The following is a 17,983-nucleotide window of genomic DNA, read 5'->3' on the forward strand; positions in this document are numbered from 1 at the left end:
ACTTTTAAATGTAAAACACCTTCAAAGAGTTCTCTGATCACGCTCTCCCAGTTTCTCTTTTATCCTCAAGGGACTCACTGTAAACGGGACACCCTCCCGCACCCCACTACTGCTCCTTTGTGACTGCTCTTCTCCTGTCACCCACCTTGCTCACCCTGTGAAAAGGAACATGTGGTTGGGGCCTCTCGGCAGCGTTCACTTCCTCCCCCTCGACTCCTGCAGGTCAGTTGGCTGTCATGGCTATCCCTCATTCTTGGCTGTGACTTAGGAGGAAACACACGTTCCAGCTCGTAGCAACAGGAAAGCACAGGCCTTCCCTTTAAGGAAAAGTCCCCACAGCAACATACAACTCTTCTCCTTTGTAAATGTGGCCTCTACAGCTGCACCACGAGGCCTGGAATTATACTCACCTATATTTTATGCATATATAAGCAGCTACATTTTCATGTGTGCACATGCTCCAGAAAACCACCTAAGAACTGGGGATTCCAGTCCCAAAAGAACATGCATGGTATGTACTCAAAGGTGGACATTAGCCATAAAACACAGGTGCTCCACAGACTCAATGAAGCTAAACAACAAGGAAGGCCCAAGGGAGGAAACTTGAATCTCACTTAGTAGGGGTAATAGTCATAAGAGGCAGATAGGGGGAGGAGATTGGGAGGGAGGGAGGATGGGAGGGTAATGGGGGGGGTTCGGGATCAGGTGTGGTGAGGGACAGGAGAGATGGCCACATGGCCATGAATATGAATGGAAATCTGCAACTGATGAAAGTGAGTAGGTGGGGAGCATCTCCAGGAGGAGACAGAGACCTGGAGTAAAAGAAGCAACCCAAAATCAATGGGGGTGACCTTAGCTGTGACTCACAACATTGGGGATATAGAATCTGAAGAAGCCACCTCTTGTAAGCAAGCAGGAATCCCAGTGGCACGACAGAAACACCAACCCACCCACAAAACTTTCAACCCAAACTGTATTGTCTACAAGAAATGCAGGCGAGGGGGATGGAGCAGACTGAGTGAGTGGCCAACCAATAACCGGCCCAGCTTCAGACCCATCCCATGGGAAGCACCAATCACTAACACTATTAATGATACTCAGTAATGCCTGCAGACAGGAGCATGTTGTCTTCTGAGAGCCTCCACCTTGCAGCTGACTCAGATACAGAAATCTACAGCCAACCCATGGATGGAGCTTGGAAGGATAGGAGGAAAGACTACAGGCCCCTAAGGAGATGGAAACTCCACAGGAAGCCCAACAGAGTCAATTAACCTGGACCCTTGGGGCTCTCAGAGTCTAAACCACCAACTAAAGAACACACTCAGGCTGGACCAGGCCTCCCTGCACATGTGTAGCAGATGTGCGGCCTGAGCTTCATGTGGTCCCCAAATCATTGGAACAGGGCTGTCCCAAAAGCTGTTGCCTATATTTAGAAATGCTCTACTAGTGCTGCCTTGTCTGGCTTCAGTGGGAGAGCAAGCACCGATCCTTGAAGAGACTTGAAGTGTCAGGATGAGAGGAAAGAGTAGGGGAAGGGTTGTGGGGGGTGACAGTGGGGACGGGACAGTGAGCAGGATGTAAAGTGAATACATACAAATTAAAGTTTTAAAAACTGGTGATTCTGTTATGGAAGAAGGGAAGAGACTATTGGAGACCATTAGCACAATAATTTTGGAACTTACTATAGAATTTTCTTAAGAATATGAAAAGGCAGCCATACTTTAAAGATATGATAAGAGGAGGTGGTGAGGTTAATAGCAAAACAGTTCTGCTTCCTGGTCCATGTAACAACAGTCCCCTGCTTTTCTATAAAGTCGTCTAAACATGTACCATAGAAAAGAAGGCATCTTCAACAAATGGTGCTGGGGAAATTGAATTTCAGTGTGCTGAAGAATGAAACTAGATCCTTAATATCACCATGAATAGAACTCAACTCCAAATGGATCAAAGACCTTAATATAAGACCCAGGACTTCTGGAGGGAAAAGCAGGAAGTGTGCATCAGCTTTCGGGCACAGAGAGCAACATTCCAGATAAGACTCCCATAGCTTGGGAAAGAAGACCATCAATCAACAAATGTGATGTCATAAAGCTAAGACATCTCTCTCCAGAAAGGAAAGTGTGGTGAGAATAAACACACAGTCCACAGAATAGGAGAGAACCTCCACCAGACACCTCACATTCTTGAACTTACATAAAGAACTAAGAAACAAAACATAAAGAAAATAAACAACCCGATTAAAAATTGAGCTATGAAACTGAACAGAAAGTTCTCAAAAGAAGAAACTTTGAAGATGTCTAGGAAACTTTTAAAAGTGCTCAGCAGGGCTGGAGAGATGGCTCAATGGCTAAGAGCACTGACTGCTCTTCCAGAGGTCCTGAGTTCAATTCCTAACCAACTACATAGTGGTCACAACCATCTGTAATGGGGATTTGATGCCCTCTTCTGGTGTGCCTTAAGACAACAGTATACATACAGTTGACTTACATAAAACAAATACATTTTTTTAAAAAAGTGCTCAGCATACCTGGGCTGAACCTACCTCCCCTCCCCATAGATAGCAGATGTGTGCTTCATCTTCAAGTGGGTCCCCCAACAACTGGAGTGGGGGCTGATCCTAAGTCTGTTGCCTGCCTGTGGATTCCACTCCCCTAACTGGGCTGCCTTGTCTAGCCATGAGAGAGTCCCACTGATGTGCCCTGAGGGGCATACCCAGGGGAGGCTCCCTGTTCTCAAAGGAGAAAGGAAGGGGAAAGGAGGTGGGGCTGTTTGTGGGGGAGAACAGGAAGAGAGAGAGCTGTGATCTGGATGTAAGGTGAATAATAATAATAATAATAATAATAATAATAATAATAATAAAGTGTGCTCAGCACTCATAGGCAACAACTAAAACTACTTTAAGATTTATATCACATGGGTAAGACTGAGCATCCTCAGAAACACATGGATGAGTGGTAAAACACACACACACACACACACACACACACACACACACACACACACACACTGATGGTGGGAGTGAAAAACAAATGCAATCACTTTGGAAACCTAAAAAATAGTACAATCACATGACACAGCTATACCACCCCCAAGGATTCAACTACAAAGATATTTGGACATCTGTCCACTGTTGTTCCATTCAAATAGGGAGGCTATGGAATCCACGTTGATGTCCATCAAGAGATCAGTGGTATCTGAGCAGAGAGGCATGCACCTTTGATCCCAGTGCTCAGGAGGCAGAGGCATAAGAAATCTCCGAGTTCAAGGCCAGCTTAGTCTACAGAGTGAGTTCCAGGACAGCTCAGGCCAAACAGAGAATTCTGTGTTGAAGAAACCAAAAAGGGGAAGGTAAGAAAAAATGTGACATGAGTACATAGTGTCATTTACTCAGCTGTAAAGAAAAATGAAGTCATGAGATTCGCAGGTGAACAGATGGAACTGGAAAAGCAATTATCCTGATAAAACTTGGGTCTAGAAAGACAGATGTATGTTTTCCCTCCGATGCAGATCCTAGCTTCAGAGCTTGGTTTGTATCTAACTTGGACTCAAGTAGAAACGAGAACACTGGAAAGGAGCTTTTGGGTGGCATGTTAAGGGATAGAATATAGTAGATTACAAGGAAAGGGAACTAGAAATGTGGACTGTTGGGGTGGAAAAGCTTGAGGAGGAATGGGCGTGTGAGAAGGGTGGAAGAAGGGCTTACTCAAAGGAAGGTATATATGGAAACCAACTATTGCACAATCAAATTTGAAAACTAACTGGACAGGCCATAGGCTACAGGGGAGATGAACAAAGTCAGAGGATTAAACGGGAATCAGAGCAAGAGTATGTGAGAAAGAGCTGGGAATTGGATACGCTAACCAAAATCAGGGATGTATGGAAAAGCTTTATGGGAACCCACTAGTTGGTTGCTACAATAATTTCAAAATTCAACTTTAAAAAAAGAGAGAGAACATTTAAATTGGAATTACCCTGTGCAGGTCATATATATAACTTTTAGAAGATATGGCCTATTATATGACAATCACAACTGAAGGCATAGTTACCTGTCAGGGGAATCCCAGAGTTCTCCCAAAGAGCACACACTATTGCCATTATCTTGTTCCTTTCTATAAGAAAATGGTAAGACCCTAGTCCTAAACAAACCACTCAGGGCACCTATACCAACACCATCTGCCCGCCCCGGGCCAGGGAATCCTGTAGAAGAGAGAACATAGAACCTGGAGATCTGGAGGAGTGCTGTAGCAAAAACACTGCCTTCTGGACATGCATAATCATAGCACTCTTGGGGACACACCTCTCATGGATGGGAGAGATGGTCTCCAAGATCCACCCTTGACTGAGGAGCTAGTAGTAGTTACTAGTTGCTGGGGGAGGGGAGACCACTCTTTAGATGTGCCACTGGAAGGTTTCCCAGGTCCCAGAGCCATGCACGTATGGGAAGCACTGACTGAGCTTAGTGGGCTATAAAAAACGAACACCCTTTAGTGTCATCATTGTGTCCTCCTCCTCCATCATCATCATCATCCTCAGCAGCAGCAGCATCATCATCCTCATCCTCATCATCATCATCATCAGTAGCAGCAGCATCTTGGTTTTGGTTTTTTCAAGACAGGGTTTCTCTGTGTAGCCCTGGTTGTCCGGAAGTTCACCCTGAAGATCATCCTGCCTCTGCCCCCCAGGCGCTGGAACTAAAGGTGTACGCCACCACTGCTTGGCTCTTCAGTCTCATTGTTTAGTAGATTTCCCTTTTACTTTTCCATCAGTGAAATTCAAAAGCAGCAAATGTGCTAGATAGTGTGCCCAGTAAAAGTGACGGTGTGTATACTGCATAAATAAAGTTAATACAACTGAGAGGCAAATACATATATCCCAAAACAAGCAATTCACAAACTCCATCTCAATCTGATGCTCTAGCAATTATGGGAAACAAATGTAAAGGGCAAGTTGAAGAGTTGGCTACTATTTTACAGACTCATTGCTTTTAATGAGACTTTCAGCTGCTCTTCTCACTTCTGAAGACAAACTTCATGAACCTTCTGGAGAGAAAGCCCTATCTTAGTATAAAATGGCTGGATGCGGTTATGACACAGTTGAGAATAGATCCTAACAAGTAGGATTTTGGTGCAAATATCTCCGCTCAATTACAGAGTTGTGCCCAACATCGGCCAGGTAACATCTACACAATTACAGAGTGACTGATAAATTTTATTCTACTCCACAAAATATCATACAATAGTTACAAAGATGTCAATCATATTGAGAAATGTTCATAAGAAAAATTATTCCATGGTTAAATAGATGAAAATCCTAACTAGTGTAATTAGGGAATAAGAAAATTTAAAATCCTTAATATGCTCAAAAATATATTAAAGTGCTATTTCCAATACAAGCGGAGAAACCAAGCACTTGAGGCATCCTCCAGGGAGCAGAGAAGGCCAGAAGAATCCAAGGTAAAAGAATGTGTCCTGCTACTGCCTTGAATAGAGGCAGCTGAGAGCTAAGGCATGCCTGTCCTCTCTACAAGCTGGGGATGCTTTCTGAAGGCAGGAAGGAGACAGCTCTGTCCTGAAGGAAAAAAGAACTGATTTTAGTCAGCAGTCTGAATGAGCTCGAAAGCCTTGGGAACCCAAAAAGCAAAGCAGCCGTGATTTCTGCCTTCATACCTGGGAGATGGATCCCACTGAGCCACACTGTACCAGAAGACTGTATTGTGAAACACATTTCTGGCAGTTTATTATAGCAACAATAGAAATGAATAAAGAAAGAAATGCAGTGTGTTTAACAAGATTCCTACAGCAGGTGTAAGGAATGCCTTTCAACTTTAGAAAGTATGGAGATATAGTAGATGCAACTTGTATCGGGTTTATACGCTGGGCTGAAAGGGGCAAAACACCATCAAGAACATGGAATCACTCAGTTATATAATGTAAAGTTGCCCCACAAAAGCCTTACCTGTTCTTACATGTTTTACAAGACTGATAAACCAATAACATACATGACTGTGGATGGTTGAACATTGCAAGTTCAGAGTCAAATTATCCTACACTATCTTTTTAAAACTCAATCATAATGTGTGTGTGTGTGTGTGTGTGTGTGTGTGTGTATGCGCACACACTCGAGTGTGCCCACGGAGGACAGAAAAGAGTATCAGATCCCCTGGAGCTGAAGTTACAGGCAGTTGTGAGCCACCATGTGGATGCTGAAAAACAAGCGGGCATCCTTTACAAGAGCAGCACACACTTTTAATCTCTGCACCATTTCTGCAGCCCTTGAGTTATTTTAGTCCCTTTAATCGGCATGTGCTGCCCATCTCTGTTTGACCTAACTAACATAACTGTGGCCATTACATAAGCCCTTTTCAAATGTATTAACCAGTGGTTTCCATCGACCAAAGGCTACCTAGTAATGTCATCAGATAGCGTCCAAGACCCAGAGCTCTCTCTCTCCACCTGCTTATATGATGTCTCCACCAATGTATTTGGAAAGGGCCCTGAGTTAGGACTTTTTGTTCTCTTACTATAAAAACTTCAGTTCCCTTGTTGGAACACAGTATTTGGGGCAACCTGAATTTGTGTTCCCAGGCCATAGTTGCTCATATTTGGCTCCAGAACAAACTCTCATTTCCTCTGAGGTCAGAGCTGTGTTTCCAAAGGGACAATTGTAACATGATCATCAAGGGAAAAGGGTGTATGCTCATCCAAGGTGGATCTGGGTAGATCTTAGGCATGGAGAAACTCAGCTCTGACTAGGTAGGTCAGTGGCCTCAACCTATGGGTCAAGACCCCTTTAAGAGTCAAGACTCTTTCACAGGGGCCACAAATCAGATATTTACATTATGACTCATAACAGTAGCAAATTTAGTTATGAAGTAAAAATAAAGATAATCTTATGGTTGGGGGCCAACACAACATGAGGCTCACAGCAACAGGAAGGGTGAGAACCACTGGGCTAGGTAACTAGGCTAACAGAACCACTTATACAACATTGCCTCGTCCTGTCCCGGCCACGACCTACATATAAAGGACCAGTGGGGTGATGGGAAAACTGACTTCCCTAGTTCTGGGTCTAAGTCACCCTGAGACTGGAAAACCTTGTCCAGGTGGTAGATGATTCCTTCTGCCTACCTATAGATAGTTTCATGGAACACAGTATAACCATTCTTTTACGTGTTGCTGATAGCTGACTTAGACTGATAGCAGAGATGGGTACCTACCTGCACAGAGACCACAAAATACATACCCTTACCCTTTGCAAGAAAAAAATGTGCTGACTTCCGTCCTAATTACCATAATTACTGAGCAACCCCCAAATGAAATAAATTAAAGATATAGTAAATTAAAAAATACAGCTACAAATGTACATATATACAACATACATATGTATATTTAGGAAACCTGACTCAGTAGAAATGACCTAGAATGGTTATAAATCACACAAATTATACATGGAGGATATTTGAAACACAAGAAAATATACTCCTTAAAGACTCTAAAAGAATTATTTGGCCTAGCAGCTGCAGCTCCTAGTCAGCCACATAGCCTGTGTCTCCATCTTTGTTCTTCCTCACACCTTCTGGCCTGCAGGTGGCACTTTTCAGACTTCTGCTCCAGTGTCATCTTCTAAGAGGTCTTTGGCCTCCAAGCCTGGATCACACAGATTTACTTGATCAGAACATATTGAATTTGCCCCTCCTCTACATTGAATCCATACGGGAAGGGAGGAGTCATAAGAGACTGTCACATCCCACTGTAGTCCTCATCCACATCGATAAGACTAGTTTAATCAGTTTGGAAGCTTAGCAGACTGTGTTTCCTCTCCTGACTTCCTGGCTGATAGTCTAAGGTTTTTGTTCTGTTTTAACTATATTTGGAGTGGGTAAGGGGAAAGCAGCCATGCTGTGCAAGCTTCTAGAGAGCAGAATTGTGACAACTCCTGGGACTTGTTCCCCTGTTATATAGCTACTTTGTTCCTAGATTGAAACACTCTATCCAGCAGGGAAGGTCTTTAAGACAGTAAACAGGTCAAAATAGTTTCAGGAAGTCCCTGAAGCTGAGAAGATTCACTAGGCCTCTCCCTCACAACAGTAAGGCTACTTGGTCACTCGTGGAAAAAACCAAGCTTCAAAGAAGACTCTAACACCAGACCACCTTCTCAGAAGAAGCAGAAAACAGCTGTGATTCCTGGAAGACAGGAGACCAACTGTGTTATCTGGAAAAGACAGTCTACAACCTGTTGAGAAGCCTGTATCAGGACTCTGGTGGTATCTGTATGATCTGCTGTGGGCTCCCTATGTAGGGTGAATAGACATGTGTAGCTGGGTCTACCCATGAAAAGCCTTGCCACACACCTTCTTCGACCACATGGGTTCTTAATAACTAACTCAAGGCATCAGGCTTGACAGCAATGGTTTTACCTGTAGAGACATCTCATTGGTCTCGGAGTCTTAGTTTCTCCTGGTTCTGTGTGTGGCCATGTAATCAAAGTACGACCAGTACTCTGAACCTGGGTAATACATCTGAGTCAAGGATGGTTCAGGCATATTTGTATTCCATTTATTTCAGCAAATTGTAATTAGTCTCATGAAAAATTCCTGGTCATGTGACTACACACATACCGAGTAATTAATTTTTTAAATAAAAGATTTTAGCGGGGGCTGGAGAGATGGCTCTGTGGTTAAGAACACTATTTTCCCAGAGGTCCTGAGTTCAATTCCCAGCAACCACATGGTGGATCAAAACCATCTGTAATGGGATCTGATGCCCTCTTCTGGTGTGTCTGAGGACAGCGATAGAGACTGACATACATAAAATAAATAAAATGAAAATATTTCAGAATTGAAAAAAAAAAAAAAGCTCTAATGACTTTTCCTAGGACTAAAATGCATTTCACATAAGACTGTAGATTTATTTTGAGGCAATACATGATTAGACAGGGAGAGAAGGTGGGGAAAAGGAGAGGAAAGGCATCAATCCCTAAGTTTAAACTCTCTAGTTTTGGGCAGGCTCAGTAGTTGAGAGCACGTACTGGTCTTCTAGGGAACCAGAGCTTGATCCCCAGCACTCACACTGGATGGCTCACAACCAGCTCTCCCTCCAGCTTCAGGAGGACCGGATGCCTACAGAAACATGCATATACCCATACACAAACACATACATACATATTACAAGTAATACAAATTTGCTAAACTTACTTGTTGGGCTAGGGAGATGGCTCAGTTGACAAAGTGCTTGCCACAAAGGCATGGGAAGCCGCGTTTGAATCTCTAAGACCCAGGTGAAAAAAGCCAGGCATGGCTCACAGACTAAATTAGCAACTGGGGAGCCTGCATGTATGTTATAGCTATTGGCTTGGTGTTTAAGGGATTCCTGACTGTGGGAGTTGGATGCCTGCTTTTGGGGCCCTTTTCCTCCTACTGGGTTGCCTTGCCCAGCCTTGATGTAAGTAAGGGTTTGTGCCTGGTATTATGGTATGTCATGTTGTGTTTAGATGATGTCCCTGGGAGGCTTGCTCTTTCCTGGGGGGTGGGGGTGAGAAAGGGGGAAGGGAGAACTGGGAGGAGTGGAAGCTGTGATTGGGATGTATTGTATAAAAGAAGAATAGATAAATAAAAGCATATTTTAAAGGCCAGGAATGATGACACATGTGTGTGGTCACATGTATGTAATCATAGTGCTAGGAAACAGGTGGGTCCCTGGAGCTCACTGGCCAGCCAGCCTAGCCAAATCAATTCACTGAGAGATTCTGTCTCAAAAACTAAGGTGGGGAGTAATCTGAGGGGGCAGCCAACATCAATCTCCAGCTTCCATACACACATAAACACAAGTGTGTGTACATACAAACACACACACACACACACACACACACACTCACGAATGCACGCAAGCACATACACACACAGCATAGCACCTCTAGGAATAAGCTAAAAGGAAACATTATTTGGGCTTTAAGAATTAGGCACAAATGAAATTCGGAGTGCCAGTCACTTTCGGATGCTGCTCTCCTGGACTATGTGCACTGTTTGGCAAACGAGAGTGGCAGCTCTCAGCAGCCATAACGCCATATGTCACCACAGATGCCAAACAACCCTCTGAGCAGCTACCACAGGGATGTGCTATGCTGGTTTTCCACTTGGTGACAAGACGGCCAGGAACTCAGATATCTCACAAACTGAGGGCAGTGTGGTCCATTCACATGCTGTCCCTTCGCACTTCTCCACTGTGGACACAAAGCCCCCACACCCATGTCCGACAACTAACCACCTTTCTGTCTGTGTTCCATCTCCCTTACATTCAACTAAGGAAAAAGGAATGCTGAAAAACCTCCTCAGTATCCTGTCTTATTTGTAATTCAAAGATTCAAAAACTTTACTGAGCACCTATGTCCAGCACTGTATAAGGCCAAAAAATTGCAAAGTTTAATAACGACAATGACAAAATTCCCCTGTCCTCATGTAACTTCCCATCTAGTAGACATCTAATCAGACAGACATACCTAAAATCGCAAAGGCATACAACAGTGGAGACTTGTGATCAAGTGAGAAGGTATAACAGCAGGTCTTAAGGAATTAGGGAATGTTTCCCTTAAGAAAAAGGATGGGCAGGCTAAAGTCTGAGGAACTTTAGGAAACAGGAATTACCCAGACAATGAGGAAAAACATATTTCAAACCCCTGAAACATGTGCCCACAAAGTTTTTATTCCAAATGCTTAGAACAGAGTAATGAGGGTAGAGGACAAAGTAAAACATGCTTTAAAAGAAGAGAAAAAAAAAAAAAAAAGAGGCTCACTGGTAACAGGTGCTAATCTCTACTTTAGGTGTGTTTTAAGAAGTGTGTATATCAGGGCTGAAGAGATGGCTCAGTGGTTAAGAGCACTGACTGCCCTTCCAAAGGTCCTGAGTTCAATTCCCAGCAACCACATGGTGGCTCACAACCATCTGTAATGGGATCCAATGCCCTCTTCTGGTGTCTGAAGACAGCTACAGTGTATTTATATATAATTAATAAATAGATCTTTAAAAATAAAAGAAATATGTGTACCAGTTTTAGCCCTTTGTGTGGTTAGCTCGTTGAACAACAGTACTTGCACTTACACATGAGGCAGACTTCCTGGTGTAACAGTAATAAAGAGCTACTAAAGGGTTTTTATTCTAGGGACCGGAACAGCTTTGATTAAAGTTGCTTGCAAGGCAGCATGGTGTCTCAAGGTCTTTTAAACTCTTGTTTAAATGTGAATATGTATATGTTTCTAAAAGCTCCTATACTAGGCTTCCATATGGCCTTTTAAAGAGTTTTGTTTACTGTTAATTATCCCTCCCATTTTGATACACATATGAGCTCACAGTCACTGTGAGAGCAACCTCAAGATCTATCCATGCTCTAGCCAGACAGAACTCAAGCGTGGGAGAAGGAAGTGGCACCATAGTCCCATCACAAGCTGACAAGCTACGGGCACTTGACTGCCTTTAGGAAAGTCAGTTTTGTTGAATGATGTGACCCTGATATACTGACCACATCCAGGAGCAGTCACCACAAACTGGACCTGATGGGTAGAGATCATAAAGTTGGGTGGGTAGAGCAATGGGGAAAGAACTGGGATGTGTATTATCAAAGTATATTATATTAAATTATCAAAGAATTAATAATAAAAACATTATCAGAAGTCCAATGAGAATCAGAATCACTAGACCCAGGCCAGTTAGACTATGTAGCAATATGAATAAAGTTGGTGATGGCCGCTCAGGTGAGAAATGAAGCAAAGTTGTTTATGAAGTGAAACCTACAGACTTGGTGAGGAAACAAGAACATGTGTGCCCTGGTACAATCTAGGCGAGCGCTTCTGGACCAGGACTGAACACATGTGGACACAGTTAGGACCAGGACAGAAAAAGCGTGGACATGGATGGGGACCAGGACTGAACATACACTGACTGACACAGATGCCTTGGGTGTCAATGTGTGCATGAGAATGCCCACACACTCATGTGTCTGGGTATTTGGTCTCCAGCTGGTGGTGCTGTTTGGCTAGGTTTAGGAAGTGTGGCCTTGCTGGAGAGAATCTGTCACTATGAGCAAGCTTTGAAGCTTTCAGAACTAAGCAGTTTGTAGCTTGCTCTCTGATGCCTGCTCAGTTCCGATTGTGAACTCTTAGCTGTGTGACCCACCATGCCTGCAGCCCGCCTCTGCTCTGCTATCATGAACTTGAACTTTCTGGAATCCTAAGCCCAAGTAAAACCTTCTTTCTAGATGGTGCCTTGGCCATGGTGTTGCATCTCAGGAATAAAGAGGGAACAGATGTGGGGGGATTAGGTGGAGTGGGCGGTGAGTATCATTAAAATCCATTGTGGGCATTTATGAAACTCTCAAATAATAAAAAATATTATATTAAAAAAGTTAATACCTTGATCAGACTAAGTATTGTTAGACAAAGTATAACTTTCATACTAACAATACTACTCTCCTATAAGTAATATCAAATGGTAATATTTAAAATTTCTAAGACATGAAAAAAGAATAAATATAATACACAAAAATGTTTTGACATACATTAACTTAAAAAGGAAAGCACACACACACACACACACACACACACACACACACACACACACACACACAATAAGGTAATGGCAAAAGAAAAAAGATACAAATTAAAATATGAATGAATAGTAGGAAGCCCATAGGTAAACCTATGATTTATAACCAAAAACTCTTTGACCAGAATACCAAGAGTATAATGCAGAAAAGACAGCCTCTTTAATAAACTGTGCTGGGAAAAACCAGATGCAGAAGAGTAAAGTCAGACCATTACACCACACGATACGCAAACATCAACTCAAACTAGATACAATAAACAAAATTTCAGTTACTGGGGTCTGGAGAAATGGCTGAGTGGTTAAGAGCACTGGCTACTCTGCCAGAGGTCATGGGTTCAATTCTCTGTAACCAAATGGTAGCTCACAACCATCTATAATGGGATCCAATACACTCTTTGGTGCACAATTGTGCATGAAGACAGAGCACATAAATAAATAAATCTTTTTAAAAATCAGCATCAATGTACTGGAGGGGTGGAAAACCCAGAGGAAAAGTTCTATGACAAGAGCAAAAGGCAAAGATGACACAAGAAACGCTCAGAATCCCTAGTCGTGGGAGGGCCCAAAGGTTCTAATAAAGAAGCTGTGGTGGCTTGAGTAGGCCTATCCAGGGAGTGGCACTATTCAAGTGTGGCCTTGTTGAGTGGGCATGGCTTCGTTAAGTGGGTGTATCACAGTGGGCATGGCTTTAGGACCTTCATCCTTGCTGCCTGAAAGTCAGTCTTTTCCTAGTGGCCTTCAGATGAAGATACAGAACTCTCAGCTCCTCCTGTGCTGTCTGGATGCTGCCATGCTCCCACCTTGATAATGGACTGAAACTCTGAACCTGAAAGCCAGCCCCAATTAAATGTTCTTTTAAGACTTTCCTTGATCATGGTGTCTGTTCACAGCAGTAAAACACTAACTAAGGCATAAGTCAAACAATAACAAGCTTTGGTGAGGATATAGAGAAAAGTAAACCTGTGTGTACTGTTGGTAAAAATATAAACTAGTATGGCTATTGTAAAAACTAAACACAACTACCATATGATCCAGCGATCTCACACCTGGACAGATATACAAAGAATAAAAAAATCAGCATACTCAAGAGAGAGATGCAATGCCATGCCCACCAAGGCAATATAGTTACAATAGCCCAGATGTAGGATCTCTTAAGTAACCACTAATACATAGAGAATGTGATTTATATACAACAGAAAAATACTCAATACTCAGAACAAAGTACTGTCATTTATGACAAGCTGGCTGAGTCTAGAGAATGCAACACAAAGTGAAATAAAGCAGACACAGACTAACACAGGCACAGACAAACACAGGCACAGACAGACACAGACACAGACAGACACAGATAGACACAGACACAGACAAGACAGACACAGACACAGACAGACAGACACAGGCACAGACAGACACAGACATAGGCACAGACAGACATAGACACACACACACAGAGACACAGACAGACACAGACACAGACAGACACAGATAGACACAGACACAGACAGACAGACAGACAGACACAGACAGACACAGACACAGACATAGGCACAGACAGACATAGACACACACACACAGAGACACAGACAGACACAGAACAGACTGCATGAGCTACACTCAGTGCAGAAGAGTCACAGAGACCAGACACTAGATGCTAAGGTGTCTGAGGAAGTGGGAAATGTCTGTTGACAGGTATAAAATTTCCAATATGAGAAATAAATTCAAGAAATCTATATCATGATAACTAAAACTCATAATATGCTATATACTTGCAAGCTAGTAAGAGAATATATTTTATGTACTCTTACCACAAAAACAATGTACATGAAAAAATGTGTATGTTGAATACCTTGGTTTTACTATTCCATAATGTATATGTATGTGTATAACTTGATATACATGATTTTTAACTTATCAATTAAAATTTTTACAAAGTTCCCCAAACAATAACAAAAAGCAAAACATAATAGCCACTTAGCACTTCTGAACATTCACATATACTTATTTGATATTCAACCAAAATAAAATTCAAGATATGACAATTTTATTTCCAATTAATAGTACTGTAAAAATTCTATGTTTACTGTAGGTTTCTTTCTTTTTTTAATTATTCTATTAAATAGTATGAAGTTAATTTAATGAAACAAAAATTGTCCAAGTATCTTTTAATTAGTTTGTATAATACACAGTGACACCTACAACACACACACACACACACACACACACACACACACGAGAGCTGACTCAGTGGGGAAGAGTGTGTACTGCTCTTCCAGAGGACTGGAATTCAGTTCCCAGCACCCTCGTCAAGAAGCTCACAATTTCCTGCTAACTCCAGTCCCAGGCCCAGGGTCCCTGAAACCCTCTCTGGCTTCCACAGGTACTACACTCACATGCACAAACCCACAATCACATACACACAATCAGAAATAAGAATAAAATCTTTAAAAATATATAGTTCTCTTTAAAGAAAAGCAGGTGGGACAGTGGCTTGTCCCTTTACCACTGACTTCACAACATCTGCAAATGGATGGCGGCGCTGAATAAAACACAACATCTGCAAATGGATGACGGCGCTGAATAAAGAACACACTTTAAATCAAACCCACATGATTAACTATGGTGAGAGCCACAATTATTTTGAGCATCAAAAGTCTCTTTCCTCTCAAATTCCCAGCATCCCAACTACACCCAGCTTCTGTGTTTGTAGGTGAATACACTAAATATTTTGAAAGATGCTTTCTAAATCATAAACCACTATCAAAACAATACTTTTATGGAAAAAAAAAAACAATCGGACAAAGTATATGGAATGCTCAGCATATTATCAGCTCTGTTGTTTATATGATTTCATGGGAAGGCCAAATACATTTTAAAGGAAAACATTCAGTGTCTAGTAACATTAAACAGTATAACATTATTCCATAGAAAATGTGTATGTTTATGTAGAACAGGTCAGTCCTGAGAAACAGCGTCAGCTCAGAAGTCATGTCCCATCCATCCATCCTCCATGAGACTGCTCTTGCTGTATCCATACCAGACATCAAAGGCTAGCAAGGTATACATTCTGAAGCTCTAATTAGACCTCCACACTTCATCTAAGACTATATACAGCTTAGAGAAACAGTTTTCACAATGTGTTGTAAATGTTCTGAGGTAATATAGTAACGATTTAATTTGTTCTTGGCTGTATGTTGGCTCCCAAACAGTGCCTGTTTTTTTTCAAATGATGTCAACTAGAAAAGAATGGTATGGGGAGAAGGCAGGTAAATACTGTTTACAATAAACTTTAAATCACTCCAAGACGTCATGTAATGAAGTATATAATTTCTGCCAAGTCCTCAGACGCAGAGATGGCTGTAATTCTGGCCAACATGCAAAGCACCGTGAGTGTCACAGCAAGGGCCAGGGTTTCCAAGTACCTTAAAGAAAGAACAGTCCAGCTGTCTCATGACCTATCTGGATATATTTCTATTGAGGAATGTGAAATTTAAAATAGACACCACTTACTTTAATTCTATCAGAAATATATGGTCTTCAAAAACCCGTTTCTTAAAATACTTCTGCACTTTATTTCATAATTAAGATTCTCTCATGGTGTTTTCAACCTTACCCCATAGAAAATAGATTTCAAAATTTACCAATGACTCTAATAGAAGACTCTGTGTGTATGTGTGTGCGCACACATATATACACACACAGACACGCATCACAGAAATCTAACCAAAACTGGCTCTATATATTCATATGAGCAAACGTGTGTAATATGATGCTATAGGAATGGTATGAAATTGTTTTATGTGTGTGAAAAACAAATTCTCTGAAAACATTCTCCTTAAAGAGGAAAGATAAAGAATTATTAAAATAGTATTAATTAAAATTTTTATAGTTATAAATACTGCCAAATATAACAAGATAAACTGCCTTTTTACTTCTAATGATACACATTTAATGGAATGTACAAGTAATGCTTCTAAGTCACTTGCCCATATGGCCTTATATTTGTGCTTTGATTTTACATGTGTGCCTTACTGAAGCCTCCCCATCACTTAAGGTGCCTTCCCTTCACATTTCCAAGGTACTTCATAAGCTCGGTAGGGTCAAGAGTTTTCCATTTGTAAACTCGGTAATTATATAATTTATTAATCTGATTGGACTTTTTACAACAATTAAATAATTATAGATTAAGTACATAATTTTAATAACATTTAAAATGTAAGCCTATTTTTCTTTTACATTAGCCCTAAAAGCATCTGGAGGGGTTTTTTTTTTTTTTTTTTTTGTAAATAATAGTAAATTATTAACAAAGAGGAATAAATTCAGCAATCTGCATGAGCACAACAGGTCTTCATTTTCTTTTTAAAATGCTTATGATGAAGACAGTGACGTTAGAAAGTGACATTTGTCATCAGGTATGTAACTGTCACCGGGCCACCCGACCGACTGTACCGCTTGCACCCCAGGTCTCCTGGACAGGGTTGGGACAGCCACCGCTTCACTACTCGCTTTATTTCATGTAAGGAAACTTCCCACCATGGTTACATCCGTATTTTAAACACAACCTCTCTCCTCCAGAGCGACGGCCCACGTTCTCCTGGCCACCGCAGCTACTCAAGGGCCATCCTCTTCATCTGATGGAGAAGTTCATCTCTGGCCGAGTAAGCTTCTGCAAGCTCTATTTTAGCTTGAGCCAGCTTCTGCCTAAGACACTCGTTTTCCTCCATGAGCTGAAATGACATTTGGAAAACAAGAGATTTTAATCACTTCCTGAAAATGTAACTATTTTATGTGGCATCACTTGGGATGGTAAACCACTGAGTGCTGCTGAGGGTGCACCTGAGCTGAAAAGTACTTCTAGGAGCTATTGGAAAGCACTTACTACGCAATTAACAGTCTTCCTAAACTTTGACCCAGTACTTCAAAATACTAATTAACTTCTCAGTTCCAAATTTAACAGTAATACTGTGTCTCCATACTATCTTTGGGCCTCTGTGTCTGCAGAAACACTGACCTCCCTTTTCTGTCTTAAGCCTCCATCTTTCCGCCTTATACCAGTTCTTTCAACTTGCCACCTTCCCACCTGCTCCGCTTTCACCCCTTACTGGGATCCCTTCGATTTTCACCTTCTATTAGATTTCACAGTTGCCCACTTTCTCTTTTTCCTAAGTCACTCTCTTAGGTGACCTTTACTAGTCCTATGATTCAACTAGCACATAGACAAGAGAACAGCCTGGCCCAGAACAACTCTCTCCTCACCGTCACACTCAAGCTACTCCAATAAGACATTTTCTTTCAGATGGTCAAATCTTTCTGACTTAACTCAGGTATTTTGCCCTCTTAAAGCCACTGCATATGAGGATACAATAAACACTAAGTACGGTCTATATTTACAC

At 41.7% G+C, this 17,983-nt stretch overlaps 1 protein-coding gene across 2 annotated transcripts in view; it reads right to left on the reverse strand.

Moving 5' to 3' along the window:
• Positions 1-5,527: 5,527 nt before the first annotated feature.
• The window catches only part of BLTP3B (bridge-like lipid transfer protein family member 3B), a 71,357-nt gene continuing 58,901 nt past the window's right edge, over positions 5,528-17,983 (reverse strand). Inside the window, exons 21-22 of one of the 2 annotated variants that reach the window (XM_080935912.1) lie at positions 17,153-17,317; positions 5,528-5,568 (exon numbers count right to left, since the gene is read on the reverse strand). In XM_080935912.1, the coding sequence (XP_080792038.1) occupies positions 17,198-17,317 (120 nt within the window). In that variant the 3' untranslated portion in view covers positions 5,528-5,568; positions 17,153-17,197. Of the gene's footprint in view, positions 5,569-15,449; positions 17,318-17,983 lie in introns of those variants that run through there. The other variant, XM_080935911.1, reaches the window with a different exon arrangement.

This window comes from Micromys minutus (assembly GCF_963924665.1).
Source record: "Micromys minutus genome assembly, chromosome: 22".
NCBI classification, from domain to species: domain Eukaryota; kingdom Metazoa; phylum Chordata; class Mammalia; order Rodentia; family Muridae; genus Micromys; species Micromys minutus.